General features: G+C 48.5%; 1 protein-coding gene across 2 annotated transcripts in view; it reads right to left on the reverse strand.

Annotated features, from left to right (window-relative positions):
• Positions 1-13675, reverse strand: part of RNF123 (ring finger protein 123) — a 57661-nt gene that overhangs the window by 39919 nt on the left and 4067 nt on the right. The window contains exons 1-11 of one of the 2 annotated variants that reach the window (XM_014953527.1): positions 11125-11322; positions 9975-10059; positions 7373-7452; positions 5844-5941; positions 4585-4639; positions 4174-4259; positions 3408-3494; positions 2823-2890; positions 1808-1933; positions 958-1072; positions 34-138 (exon numbers count right to left, since the gene is read on the reverse strand). In XM_014953527.1, coding sequence (XP_014809013.1) covers positions 34-138; positions 958-1072; positions 1808-1933; positions 2823-2890; positions 3408-3494; positions 4174-4259; positions 4585-4639; positions 5844-5941; positions 7373-7452; positions 9975-10059; positions 11125-11206 — 987 coding nt within the window. In that variant the 5' untranslated portion in view covers positions 11207-11322. Of the gene's footprint in view, positions 1-33; positions 139-957; positions 1073-1807; positions 1934-2822; positions 2891-3407; positions 3495-4173; positions 4260-4584; positions 4640-5843; positions 5942-7372; positions 7453-9974; positions 10060-11124; positions 13041-13675 lie in introns of those variants that run through there. The other variant, XM_014953529.1, reaches the window with a different exon arrangement.

Here is a 13675-nt window from a genome sequence, read left to right on the forward strand (position 1 = left end):
TACAGAAGCTTCCAATGGGCAGGCAAAACTCACCATAAGAGGGGAGAAATAATTGAAGATGTGGGCTAATGTAATCAACACTGTGGGTTCTCCCTGTAGCTGCCACATGGACGTGTCCTTCTCCACCAGCTTCCCCTCCTGCAACGACAAACCCAGAAAAACACATGGCTTGGATCCAGCCCAATCCACCCATACACCAGTGACTGAGTGAACTGGAGGCCTGGAGCAGCCACTTTTGCTGTCTCATGTCAGACTGCAATAAAAACCTTTAACATGAGAATTCAGGATGGCAAAGCAGCCAGGTCCCTTGCCTCTGGAGAGCTGCAGTGCAGTCCAGATGTCAGTTACTCTCAGCCACATGCACACACCTTGACAATCTGCTCTTCCAAAAGGGTTCAAGTGCGTATGATAATCCGTAAATGGGAATCCCTGCAGAGGAGGTAGTAAAACTGGCCTCCACTCAAGCCAACACCATAGCAGATGGTGTTTCCTATGCTTTGGGCATAAATAGATCATCTCTATCCTGGCAGAAAAAAATGGTTTCAAGCAAACAGTGCCACAGCCAAAACAGTTCTCAAAGCAGGCCTGCTAGAATTTCATCATCACCAGGACATCAGTAAAAAGGTTAGTATATGAGCAAGTTTCTTTCAAGGCTGCAAATTCAAATCCAGCAGTTCTGACTCCCAACAAACAGTGGCCCTAGCATACTAGGAATGAAACCTCATAAGACCGGGAACAACAGAGCCCAGTATGATTTAACTTAAGTCCTGGAACTATCAGGATTCCCATTTTGCACACCAAAGAGTTCCAGGGACATGCATGCCCCAAGCAAAAGTATGCAAGCATTTAGACTCTCAGGTGTATGGAAACATCAGAGCTCTCAGCATGTGCTGAGAAGTGCAGAACCACATATTCTAGCACGGTGCCCCACGGATCCACCCAGTGACATCAGCCTACCGTCACATCTATTCCGATATGGATCACGTTCTTCAGGTAGCCTAACAGCTTGCGAGCCTTCACTAGGTCTGCAACAGGAGGATCTTGCAAGGGGCGGTAACCTTCCACTGGATAAGTAAGCAAGTGTTAAGGTAAAATGCAATCTGATCCTTACAGGACTTCTTTTGTCTGTGCAACGAGAAGACTGTGTCTCTATTTTACTTTATACCCACACATGCCTCAGTCACAGTTCAAACCACAGTGCCTTCTAAACGGATGATAAGCCACAAGCTCTTATCCCCACTTCCTCAATATGGCAAGCAGCAAGTTATTTCACACCACAGTTCTGCTCCCACCAGAAAGACAGACAGGAGCCTCCACTACCGCTATCAACAGGCACACCCAGGACTGCTCTGACAGGAGCTGCAGGTCTCAGTGTTCGCATAGGAAGGCAGCAGGCAATGCTCCTACCGTGTCAGAGGTACTGTGTGGCTGGGAGGTAGAAGAGACCAGTAGCCAAGAGGCTGAGCAGGCCAGCAGCATTAGGGTTTCCAAAACTGGAGAGTGAAATTTTTGCAGGATCTGCCTGGGAACAGGCAGCCCCCAGCTGCAGCAGTAGCTGTTGATTCAGAGCTGAAAGCAAATCTTATTTCAGAGACTGTTGGGGACCAGCACTCATGTTTGTGTGCCCTGCAGCTCTGCTCCAGCTGAGGAAGCATCTGGTTTTTCTCTCCTTGACCCTGCTCTGTGGGCAAATGCCAACAGAAAAACGCCAACTGCAGTCATGTATGTATATTCTACAGCCTCCAAAGATGGTCTCAGGACAGGCTCTTCTCCCTTCAGCCCTCCTCTCCCCACACCTAAAGGATATCGGAGCGGACGGCTTCCAAAGTTAAAAGCAACGGACTCTTTGAAGGAGAGGCTGATGGCAGGGAAGTAAGCCATTCCAGCACCCCTTGTGATGTTATCAAAAGCGGTTCCCAGAGATATGCCGTTCCTGAAAGAAGGAAAACCCACAAGATTTTAGTCACTGTAGGAAGATTTGGAGGTCAGCTGGACAATCCAGTTATCTGTGTTCCCCTCCCAGCAACTTGCCAACACGGACACAGCAGTCACGCCTCCTGGCACTCTTAACCTGGCACCCATGCAAACATCGCAGCTTGGTGGAGTGACGGCCATGAGAAGCACAGCAGCACTCCCATTTTCATACCATGGCACAGGAAGACACTGGAGTCAACATGCAGAGACCACCCAGCTTCAAGGGCAACCTAAATCCTTACAAGATAACTAACCGGCAGGACATTTTAAAGGCAGGTGCCATTTTTGGCCTCGTCCATTTGATGTTGGTGGAAATAGAAAGAAAATGCTCTCAATCTACTCTTCTCGAAAAGATGACATGGAGAATCTAACAATTGTTAATTCTGGCTGACTTATTACATGCTACAGTTTAGGGCCAGGCAACAAATTCTTATTCAGACTGGCCTTTGCTCACTGTCCGTGGGAGTTGGAGGCTGGAGATTTATCAGCCTTTCCACAGCTCCTTGTGTATCTAGGACAGGCAAGGTCCATATTGACCACAACAGCAACCAGTGTGGCTCAGCCAACTGTAATATTAAGCATCAGGAGAGATGCCCTCCCCTCTAAAATCCTAGCAAACCTTACACAAACTTCACAGCTTGAACATCTTTCTGTCAAATGCTCTCACCTGAACTTAGGAGGCTCAACAGCCTGTTTATGTGGTTTCCAAACACAAAGCTGAAAAGCAAAGGCTGGAACTACCGAGTAACTTAAAGAGGAGGGGGCAGAAATAGAGCTCAGCAATCTGCTGAAACCTGCATGTTACACGCAGACATCAACAAAGCAGGGAACAGGACAAAGGTGCTTACAAGCAGAAAGCAATGGTGCCCTCATCAAGGTCTATCAGACAGCTGACGATGTCTCCTGCTGCCCAAGACTGTAGTAAAGGGAGAGAACAGGTTAAACATATATACAGGGCGTTCCCACATCAGAAGACAGACTGCAACCCAACCAATCCCTTGTGATTCAGGGTTGAAGAGGAGAAAGTTCCTCCTCACAGCAGCTCACATAGTTTTCTCAGACACTTCTGGAAGCTGCACATAAACCCCTGATTGGGATCTTTTTTCCCTCCACCACTAGGAACGTGCACAAGATCAAACATATATTTATCCCAATGCTGCATCATCCTCTGATGTGCTACAGAGAACCAGAGCCGCCCAGAGACCAACAGCAGCACCACGCTGGGAATCAGCCTGCTGAGGCTGCTGAACAAAGCACCCACATGAGGATCTCCAGCACCCCTGATGTACCAACAATTGCTGGAAGGCAGCCTCCCCAAGAGCAGACTGAAGCAGGGAGAACAGCCTGAGGGCATTTTACGGGGCCCAGCAGAGCAGGAGGAGCCATCGGCTTTCTTCTCTTTACACCCCATTCCTGGGAGGACAGCTACTCACTTTGCCATAGTTGGTGGTAGTCACGTTCCACTTGCGCACCCTGTTTCCATCATACGCGTAAGAATCTGGTGTATCTCCAACTCCTTCCTGCACCAAAGAATGAAAGAGGAGGCTCAGAGCAGACCAAGCACACAGGATCCCTCTCATTGCAAAAGTGGCTTTAAGGGGGAGACCAGCAGACAGGGAGGGCAGCTGAGAGTGTATGTGTTCTGCCTGGAAAAAGCTCTCACTAGAAGCAAATCCAATGGCCTGCAATCTTTGGTTTAAGAGAAATATATCACTCCCTCCTCATTTTGGGGTCAGAAGAGTACTAGCACACTACACTTCCCAATTCTGTCAAAGCAGCACCCCAGGATGCCTATCACCTCCCCTCTCACATGTCACAGACTGGCAAGTTAGTGAAACTCTGCAGCCAACATCCCTTCCCAGTATCAAACATCCCACCTGCTGCCTGAGAAGAGCTGCCCTGGGCCTGCCTCTCCTGGGCAAGAAAGCCCCATAGCACCATGGCTGCGGGCCATCCCGAGAGCCGTAGCAGTGGCTACACGCAGCAAGAGGACAGCAATGCACCCCAGTGTGAGAGGCTTTCACACTGTGCACCATTCTGTGAACACCGACCAGTAAAGATTTTTAAAACAGCAGACCTGGTGTGGAAACAAAATGCCAGCAGGGCAGGAGCACAGCATCAGTGTGATGCTCCACGCCGACTTAAAAAGCAGTGGAGGAACACGGAGCAGCCCTGTGCCACGTGCAGCAGTTACACTACCTCCTGATTAAATCTGCAGTTGAGAGTACACCAGCCAATCTGCATGAGTCCCTGGGAGGAGATGAGCACCTCGTAAATCCATTTCCCTGAAAGAAAAAGAGATGCCACACAGTAAATACCTGCCGCCTGGCTCGTTGTTAGAGAAGCAGAACCTGACACTGCTCCTACAGAAATAAGTGTGGCACACAAAGGAGCTTCAGGACATCCCTAGCATTCCTTTCCCCCTTCTTTGCTCCAGCATCATGCAATCCTCCATCCTTCTGACTTCCTGGAAAAGCCAGCGGATGAACTTGGGAAGAAGAGGCTCAAGATCTGGAACACATTCAAGATTTCCTGAGCTCTCCAGTTGTGTAATGCACATGCACTCTTCCCGGGGTCTTTTCTCAAAGCTTCGCTGGTTTATCTCCTTACCTTTATACACACACGTCGTGGCCCTGATGGACCCGAAGTTACTGTGGCCAATCACCTGGAACAACAAACAAAAGGTGTTTTGAAGTCAGGCAAAAAGGTAGTTTAGCTCAGCCCTACCCATTCTCTCCTTCCTAGCCCTCAAAACCAGAGCAAGATGGAGAGCTATTCACAAGCACAGTGCAGGGAAGAGATGGAACACCTTCTCCATCCCAGCAGCTGCACTCAGAGCCAACAGGCCCTAGGGAAACCATCCAGGTTCTCCCTACAGCTCATCTGTACTTGATAAATCCCAGTGAAGCATGCAGCATGGAGCAGTTACAAGGACAACGTGGTGACAGACAGGATCCCAGTGAATTGTGACAGGCATACAAAAGTGGCTATTATACAGGAAAGGCATCTGAATCCTGGACAAGTTAGAACAAAACTACAGACTCAGGGCGTTCAGACTAAAGGCCAGGACTAGCAGGTAACACGCTGTCCAGAAACTGAACCCTGTTAACTCCTGACTCTCTCCATCTCAGGACGGGCCATGAAGAACAGATGAAGGTAGCAACAAGGAATTCATAGGAAAACCAGTCTGATCTGATAAGAGATCAGCTACAGAGGTAAGCTACAGCGGGCAGTTAATGGGAAAGGGGGGACCAGGGCAGTCTCCTCTGCTACAGGTAGAAAAGGATACAGAGATTACGGAGGGAATGAGCACAGAAGCACAGGATGTGCACGCTCAGTGATGGGGTGAAAGGAGTGCAGAAATTACTGAAGCAGGAAAGGATTAAATGCCAGTGGATTCCTTCAGCTATTTTTCTGCATGAAGAACATTAGCTAAGGAGCAAGCAGGGAGCTGGGGGGACCAAAGGAGAAAGGAACAAGTCAATAGAGTGGTGGGGCCTGGCCTCGGCTTCAGCTTCTTGCCACCATTAGAGAAGAGCAGGAGGAAGGAAGGAAGGAAGAGGCAGGAGGGAGGGACAGGAAAGCTGGCTGCCGGCCCTTCCTCTGCTTAGCCAAGCTCTTCGGTGAGCCCCTGGGCCAGGGTAATCTTTTCACTTCCTCGCAGCTCCTCTCAGAGCTTGCTGAGACTTCAGGATACTGCTAGACCTTTTCCCAGGAAAGCTCCAGGATCCTGCAGGTTCTGGGTAGACTCCATTTACAAAACACTACAAAGCCAGTGACAGGGATCTGTTATGAAGAATAAACCAAGAAGTCCAAAGTGCTTTTAGTCCCACAAGACCATTTTCTGTTGCACCCGGCATCACACTCACCCCAAGTAAGTCATCATCCACCAGCAGGAGCCCCTCAAAACCACTCGTGTGGTCCAACACCACAGTAGAGGGACCAAGCCGGCCCTCTGCTACCTGATCTGAAACAAGAGTTGCAAAAAAACCTGTTAGGGAAAGTTGTGCAGGATTTATCAGCACACCTGATGAGTGCCTCCAACTAGACTCCAACAGCACCTCGATCCCACTACAGTGGAGGAAGAACAAAACAGTGTTAACCATGTTAGACCATGAGAACCTCAAGAAAGGAGACACCAGTGAGATTTAAAAGGAAGTTTTCTCAGCAACACACAAGGTCTTAGCTATGCAGCATTCAGGTCATGGAATCATAGAATTGTTGAGGTTGGAAAAGACCTTTAAGGTCATCAAGTCCAACCCTTAACCTAGCACTGCCAAGTCCACCACTAAACCATGTCTCTCAGGACCACATCTACACACATTTTAAATACCTCCAGGGATGGTGACTCAACCACTTCCCTGGGCAGCCCATTCCAATGCTTGACAAACCTTTAAGTGAAGAAATTTTTCCAAATATCTAATCTAAACCTCTCCTGGCACAACTTGAGGCCATTTCCTCTTGTCCTATCACTTGTTACTTGCGAGAAGAGACCTCTCTACAACTTCCTTTCAGGTAGCTGTGGAGAACAACAAGGTCTCCCCTCAGCCTCCTTTTCCCCCGGCTGAACAACCCCAGCTCCCTCAGCCGCTCTGCCCAGGACTTGTGCTCCAGACCTCTCACCAGCTTTGTTGCCCTTCTCTGGACACACTCCAGAATCTCAATGTCTTTCTTGCAGTGAGGGGCCCAAAACTGAACATGGTATTTGATGTGGGGCCTCACCAGTTCTGAGTTCAGGGGAACAATCACTTCCCTAGTCCTGCTGGCCACACTACAGGTCACATGTTAAGTTTTCCACATTGCCTGAAAATTTTATGTTGACAAAATCCAAAGACGAAACTAAACTCTGAGCCAAATGTTTGATTAACATATCGCACTTTGATTGCAGCCAGCAAGAAAAATTCCTCTGTTTAGGAAAGGAGCCAGGTTGTATCCTGCCACCTCCTGACTCATACAGGGAAACGGATGCTAGCAAGAATACAAGCAACAGCCCAAGGCCCAAAGTGAGTATCTACAGTGGAGGCCAGTCTGTAAAAATTGTCAACAAGCCCCTGCATTTCCCACCAAGGATAGCACTGCACACTGCTGCTCACAGCAATGACTCTGCATACCACTGTCAGTGAAATATCTCCAACATTTGCCCCAAAACTGCTTTTCCAGGCATTTTCACCTGGAAATAAGCCTCCTCCATCTGCAAGGAGACCTGCTTATGAGCCCCTCACAGCACAATTTAAAGGTACAATAAATAATAATGTACAATAAAGGTACAATAAAAGGTACAAAGCACAGGAGGGCAGAAATGCTCATTCAGGGAACTGCCTTTCATGATACAACCTGTCCTCCCAATCAGGCAGCACAAGCAGAAGCACAAATTGGACAGATGCTCGGAGTCTCCTACCTCGACTGTCTTCGGAGCCATTCTCCTCTGCCAGCAACCGTTCAAGGTGCTCCTGGAGGTTCTGGAACGTCAGGTGCTTTCTAGGGAATAAATATGCACAGGAGTTCTTCAGAAAACTCTATCTCCAAGTTTTAAAGAGTTGCAGTTCAGACACACATCTGCACTGTGAGACATGCACTGGGAAGTTCTGTCCATCTGCATTTCCTGTAATGAATGTGAGGAATTTGCTGCCCACTGTGTTGGGGCAATGAATGAACCAAGGACCAAATATAGCGTGGACAAGCAAAGTAGTTAACAAAGGATCTTAAAGTCTTCAGTCTGCTTGGGAGTATTTTGTGGCAGGAAGAAAACCATACTGCAGTACAGTGGCAGGAAGACACCAGCTGTACTACCAGTAGCTGTGGACCACAACTTTGCTGCAGTCAGCATCATACAAACATGGCATAGGTCAGGATTTGGGGTTTTTACCGCCCCCGCCCCCCCCAAGTATTTCGTAATACAAAAGAAGGGAGAAGACCACAGCAGCATCTGTAGCAGTTCAGGCAAAGGTCAGGCTAGCCCAGCATCCTCTCCCTGACAACAGCCAAAAATATTGTTTTCATACCCAGGAGAAGTCTCTCACACACCCTCTGGGCCACTATTTTAGAGAACTTTCTCATACTACCCTCCCCTCGTTCTCTCTTTTCAAGGCTAGTTTACGTAGTTATACAAGAGTCATTCCAGACATCTGACTTGCTCTTACCCTTCCTCAAAAACTCTGCAGTTCTAAAATATCCTTTTGGAGTTGGTGAGGGAGGCCAGAAACACATTACTCAAGATGAGAGTAAATCACAAATTTATTCAGCAGCATAATGGTTTTCCTTATCCTACATCCTTTCCTAACAATTCCTAACTTCCTACTCTCTCTTTTGTACTAAAGACTTAGTATTCCTACCCCAATCTCATTCCTACACAGTAAAAATCAGCTCAGGGCCCATCATTTTATGCACAATGGTGAGACTGTTCCCCTTTCAATACATCACTATGAACTTCCCTACGCTGAGTTTCACAGACCATTTCACTATCTGGTCATTGTCTCACAACCATCTGACACTTACTTTGTTCTAAATAGCTCCGTAACAGCAGCAAACTTTCCCACCTCATGCTTTCTCCCTTTCCAAGTCTCCCATGGATACGTGGAACACAGGTCATGTCGCAGGTCTTTAAGGGACCGTAGTAGGACCTGCTTCCCATTTCCAAAGCCATCTGTGGAACAACTTCCCACTTGGCATTTCCCTAAGACTATGGTGAGAGACCTTTTGAAAGTCTGATGGATGTGAAGGTGCACAGAAACGGAACCAAAGAATCAGTTCTGGTTGGCAGGAGAGAAGGTGGTTTCAGCAGCCAGCAAGGAGGAAGAGTTCTGGAAGAAGGTTAGAAGAGGATGAGACAGCGAGAGAGATGTCTGCAGTGAGTTCCTCTATGAGAAATGTAGGCCTCTAAAGACAAGATGTCATACCATAAAAGCTGCTCTCGTATGGCAAATGTTATTTTCGAGGCCTGTTTGAACTGCTGCTGGGCTTTCTACCAGACAGCCAAGCCCAGGGAAAAGGGTGGAAGGGAGGGAAAGAAAAAAAGAGAGAGCGGTCCAACAAACTGCCAGTTCTGTGCTTTCCCATCATTAATCACCGGACAAAGAAATTAGAAATAGTAAAACCCAAAATGCTCAGGCAGATGGAATATTCCAAGGCATGCTGGCAGGAGAGCTTGTGGCAAAGTAACATGACCCACTTTACCTCCCCTGGCCATAACCCTAGCTCACCAAGAGTGGAGAGGGCCAAGAGCTATTTTTAGCAGCTCTGAGCTCCCACTTGAGCTGGCAGTACTAAGTATAGCTGGTGGAATGTCACCCCAGCCGCTCTGCGGCACCGCCAACCAGCAGGAGCTACACGCCTGCCTCGCTCTGCCACACTCCCACCTGCCCTGAACCTGTCTGACTTGCCCCTGGCAACACAGCTACACGCAAGGGAAATTCTTCTCATCCAAAGCTACAAACTGCTGGGCCACAAGGTGAAGGAGAACTGAAAACTAATAGAAGAAAACAGACGCTAAGCAGGAATTCTGTGTTTCTTTTCCTTTGGTGACTCCTAATAATAAAAGTACCGAGAGTTCCACAATGTGAGAAATGTATGGCATTCCATACATCAGCATGGAGTAATAAACTACTGCCTTTAACTTACAGGGCACTGGTGACCTATTTTTCATTCCTGTACCTAAAACCTGTGCATTTTATGCTTGCTTGCACATACAAAGGGAACACAAACAATAAGGTAAATACCTACTTGCCTATTTATTTCAGAAATATTGCCTGGTGATTTTGTACATGGGGTTTTTCATGAAAAAAAAAATAAAAATCTGAAGAATCCTTTCTAGCAAGCCCTGCAATTTGCAAAATCCATTAAAGGACAAGGCCTCAGCATCGGTTCTGTAACACGGTGCTGCTGTGCTTTTAACAAAGATCAGTGTGTGGCACTAAAAGATCTTTCCTCTCACCGCAGTGCTGTGCATCTGGGGACTGATACATCATCGCTTGCCATCTAGCAAATGAGAAGAAGTCCGATACCTGTAAGCAGCTGCAGGCTGGTTCCCATCAGCATTGGTAAAGACGCGGTGCAGATAATCATTCAGCAGCCTGCTGTTTACGATCCCTTGTGAAGAAACAGAGAGGAAATAGCCTTAGGGAGTTAGGAGATAAAACTCAAACGTTAATTTCACGGACAAGCAAGAAACTGGTAACTATGGGAAAATGATGTTCAAGTTTGCAGATCAACACAGTGGAAAACACAGTTTCAAGGAGTCATTCATTGTCTTGCTGCCTTCACTAGCAGCCCTAGAGTCAAGCATCACAGGGTGCATCTCTGCAACAAGAGCTCTTTCCAATGCAAGCTGCGCTACGATAGCAAATGGGAGGCTATAAATTGGTCCCCACAGGTGGAACTACATCCTCAGGAATCCTGCTGTATCTGGAAGTAGCAGATAAAGTAACTTCTAAGGCTGGAGGTGAGAATCCCATTTCATTTCCAAAAAATAAAAACAGAAATCTTATTACTATTGCAATTTCTGACATTCTTTTCATACCTGGGACATTTTAAGTACCTACATCTCTTAACCGCACTACAGAAGATACTGAGACAGAATGGCTTGCAGATGCAGTTCATCTCGTCTAACCCACAGCCCTCTTTAATGATGCATGCTTCACTTCAGCTTTCATCATGCAAAACAATCCCCAGTGTCACATTGATGCAGCACGCTTTATTCCTGGGTGCAACAGTGCCCTCAAATGCCAGATCTGTGGTCTCGTAAGCACACTTCTGCTGGATTGGTGAGTCCAAGAGAAAACAGACCGCCTAGCAGGTACTAAACATTTCCCTGAAAAGGATTAATCTGAGTTCTTGACAAGCTGTTCATCCTGGAAGAGGAACTCCCTGAATCAGAAGGGACAAAGGCAGGCAACAGGACATTTCTCCAGCCTCGTGAGGCAGGGCTGCGTGCCAAAGAATAGGCACTGTGACATGAGCTTCTGGAGTCCTTCGTACTAGAGGAATGTCCCTTCCAAAATCTCATCTCAGTTGAGGGATTTACGCAGTTCCAGCCCCACCACAGCTCACATAGCAAGGTAACTACAATGGAAGGGGCATCGGATCTCAAGTCTCAAGGGGCGCTCCCCCAATCCACACTGGTCCTGCTTTTACACAGCGTGTACAAGCCCATACCTGTGACCTTGGACTTCTCTGGCTCAGTGCTCAGCCTGTAGTTCTTCCTCGAGAAAGCAGTCCCAGCACCTCTCGACGTCATTCTTCACAGGCACCACTTCCAGAGTGGACATAAGACAGACAGACGCCTAGAACAAAACTTGCTGGGGAGGATGCTGCCTTTAGACTTCTTCTCCCTTTCTTGGAGGTTGATGTACCTGGATTGAACAACAGGGAGATATCAAAAAATAGCCAGAGTTCTTGCACTAACGACATCATACAAGAGTCCAAAGCCAACTAACTGCCAACCCTGCTCTCAGTCCCACCTGTCCAACACCTCAAAATCTTCCCAAAGCAGACAAGGCATTAAGCCACACTCCAGCCAACCACACAGACCACACTCCAACCAAAGGCATGGGCAGAACCAAGTCAGAACCACAGGCAACCTTTGCACCGAGTTTGAGGGAGAAGCACCGAGCCAGCACATGGCTGCGGCTACCACCACTGCCAAAGACCCCCAAAACTGGTAACCGCATCACGTTCCTACTCATGTCCCAATGAGACACTTCTGCCTTTATCTCTCACACTGTACTCTTTAAGATGGGAACACGCACTTGGTTAACCTTCTGTTTAACATATTATTAGATTATTCTGCTATCCAAAACAGAGAGGGAGAAGGAATGAGACAAACGCAGATGAACTGGGCTACAAAAGAATATCATTGACTACAAAGCAAGAGACCCAGCAGTCAGCTTTATAGGGACAAAAGTAGATGCAAGTAGAAGCATACAAAAGTGTTTACAGGTGAAAACCCACCACGAGACTAAAGATTCGTGACCCTTCCTGGTATCACTAAAATGCAAAGGATGCTATCAGAGCTGATCTGACATGTGCCAGGAGAAAAAAAAATAAAGTCAAGTTGCTAGTTCCACTCACTTCAAAATGTTAAGTTACACCCCTCTCCTGTTTCTGACTGCCCTGATAGCCGACCATCACTGAAAGTCTCTCTCATTCACTAGACAGCTGTCTGACAAACCACTTTGTGACACACAGAGCAACAGGAAGATGCAACAGGAGCAAAGGCTATAGGAATTAAATACTTGCTGGCAGACTTATACAGAGCAGAAACTAAGGTGAACCCCAAAAAAGTCAGTGAACTTGCCAAGTGACACAAGTGCCATGGCAACTGCACTGGCAGAAGATCACCTGAGCTTCAACTAGACTTGGGAAAGGACTTCCTAATGCCTGATTTCCTCAGGGCCACCCCAGCATCCAGCAGCAGCGCAGCAATGCCCGGCATCCCTCCTGCAGCATTGCCTAGCAAAACCGCAAAAACAAAGCAAAAAACAGCTTGGATCAATGGCCCTGAATGATCTGTAGTCAGAGACTCAAAACAAGGAATAAAACAATTAAACTATAAACAGAAATACATCATTTCCCACCACAGCAGAGCAGACAGCACGATGCGTACCATCCTAAAAGTACTTTAAATGTGAGAGACATCATTTAACCTCTATCGGGACAAGTTAAAAACACCCAAGGGTGGCGGGGAATGCCCGTAGTTCTCCCCAAGGGCAGCCAGCCTGGTACCTACACTGCTGAAACAGCCTGAATGCTCAGACAGAGAGCGCAGCACAGCCACACCGGCACCCTACGTATTACTAGATGCACTTTTGGCACCGCTGCAGTGCCAGGATTTTATTTTTTTTTCAGTCGGAGCAGATGCTGCTTTCAACAGGTCAGAGAAAGGGCAGAGCAGGGGGACACACACGTGCCATTCACAAAACTGGCCCCAGCAGCTCTGGCAAAGGCTCCCGGCTCTGAGCCTGGCCACGGGTTAAACTGCCTTCTCTGGGCAATGGCAAACAGCTTCCAGCAGAAGGGCAGGATAAACAACACCGGGGAGCCGGCCGGAGGCAGGCAAGGAGGCCAAGAACCTGGGCCAGCAAACAGCTTGGTCCAGCAGCTGCCGACGGGCTCTCGCCAGGGCAGCGGGGATCACAGAATCACAGAATGGTTAGAGCTGGAAGCGACCTTAAAGATCCTCTAGTTCCAACCCCCCTGCCATGGGCAGGAATGAAGCCGGCAGGGAGGCAGCCGGGTGGCAGAGACCCCGCACCCCTCGGGAGGCTGCCCTGCCTTCATTGCTGTGGCACCCCCCAACCCGGCAGCACCCCCACACCAGAAATACCGGGCAGCGTTACCCAAATCGAAGAACCGACCCTAAAACCAGGCACATCCCACAGCGTCCTCAAAGCTGGTAGCGTGCCCAGCAGCACCCCCACACCCAGAAAAACCCCCTAAACCGGGCAGCACTCTCTGCAGCCATACACACACACACACTCCACCCTCCCCCCCAAACCCGGCGGTACCCTCCATGCACACAAACCCCCCCAACCCTGGCGACACCCTCCCTACCCAAAACACCCCCAGACCCCGCGGCCGACACTACACCTGCCCACAACCCCCAGAAATCCCCGTCAGGGGCGGAAGCAACCCCCCAATCGGGCACCTCCCCCCTCCCAACGCCGGACGACGCTCCCCGAGACCGGCCGCACGCCCGAGACCCCCA

This window comes from Calidris pugnax, unplaced genomic scaffold, assembly GCF_001431845.1.
Source record: "Calidris pugnax isolate Ruff unplaced genomic scaffold, ASM143184v1 scaffold247, whole genome shotgun sequence".
Lineage (NCBI taxonomy): Eukaryota > Metazoa > Chordata > Aves > Charadriiformes > Scolopacidae > Calidris > Calidris pugnax.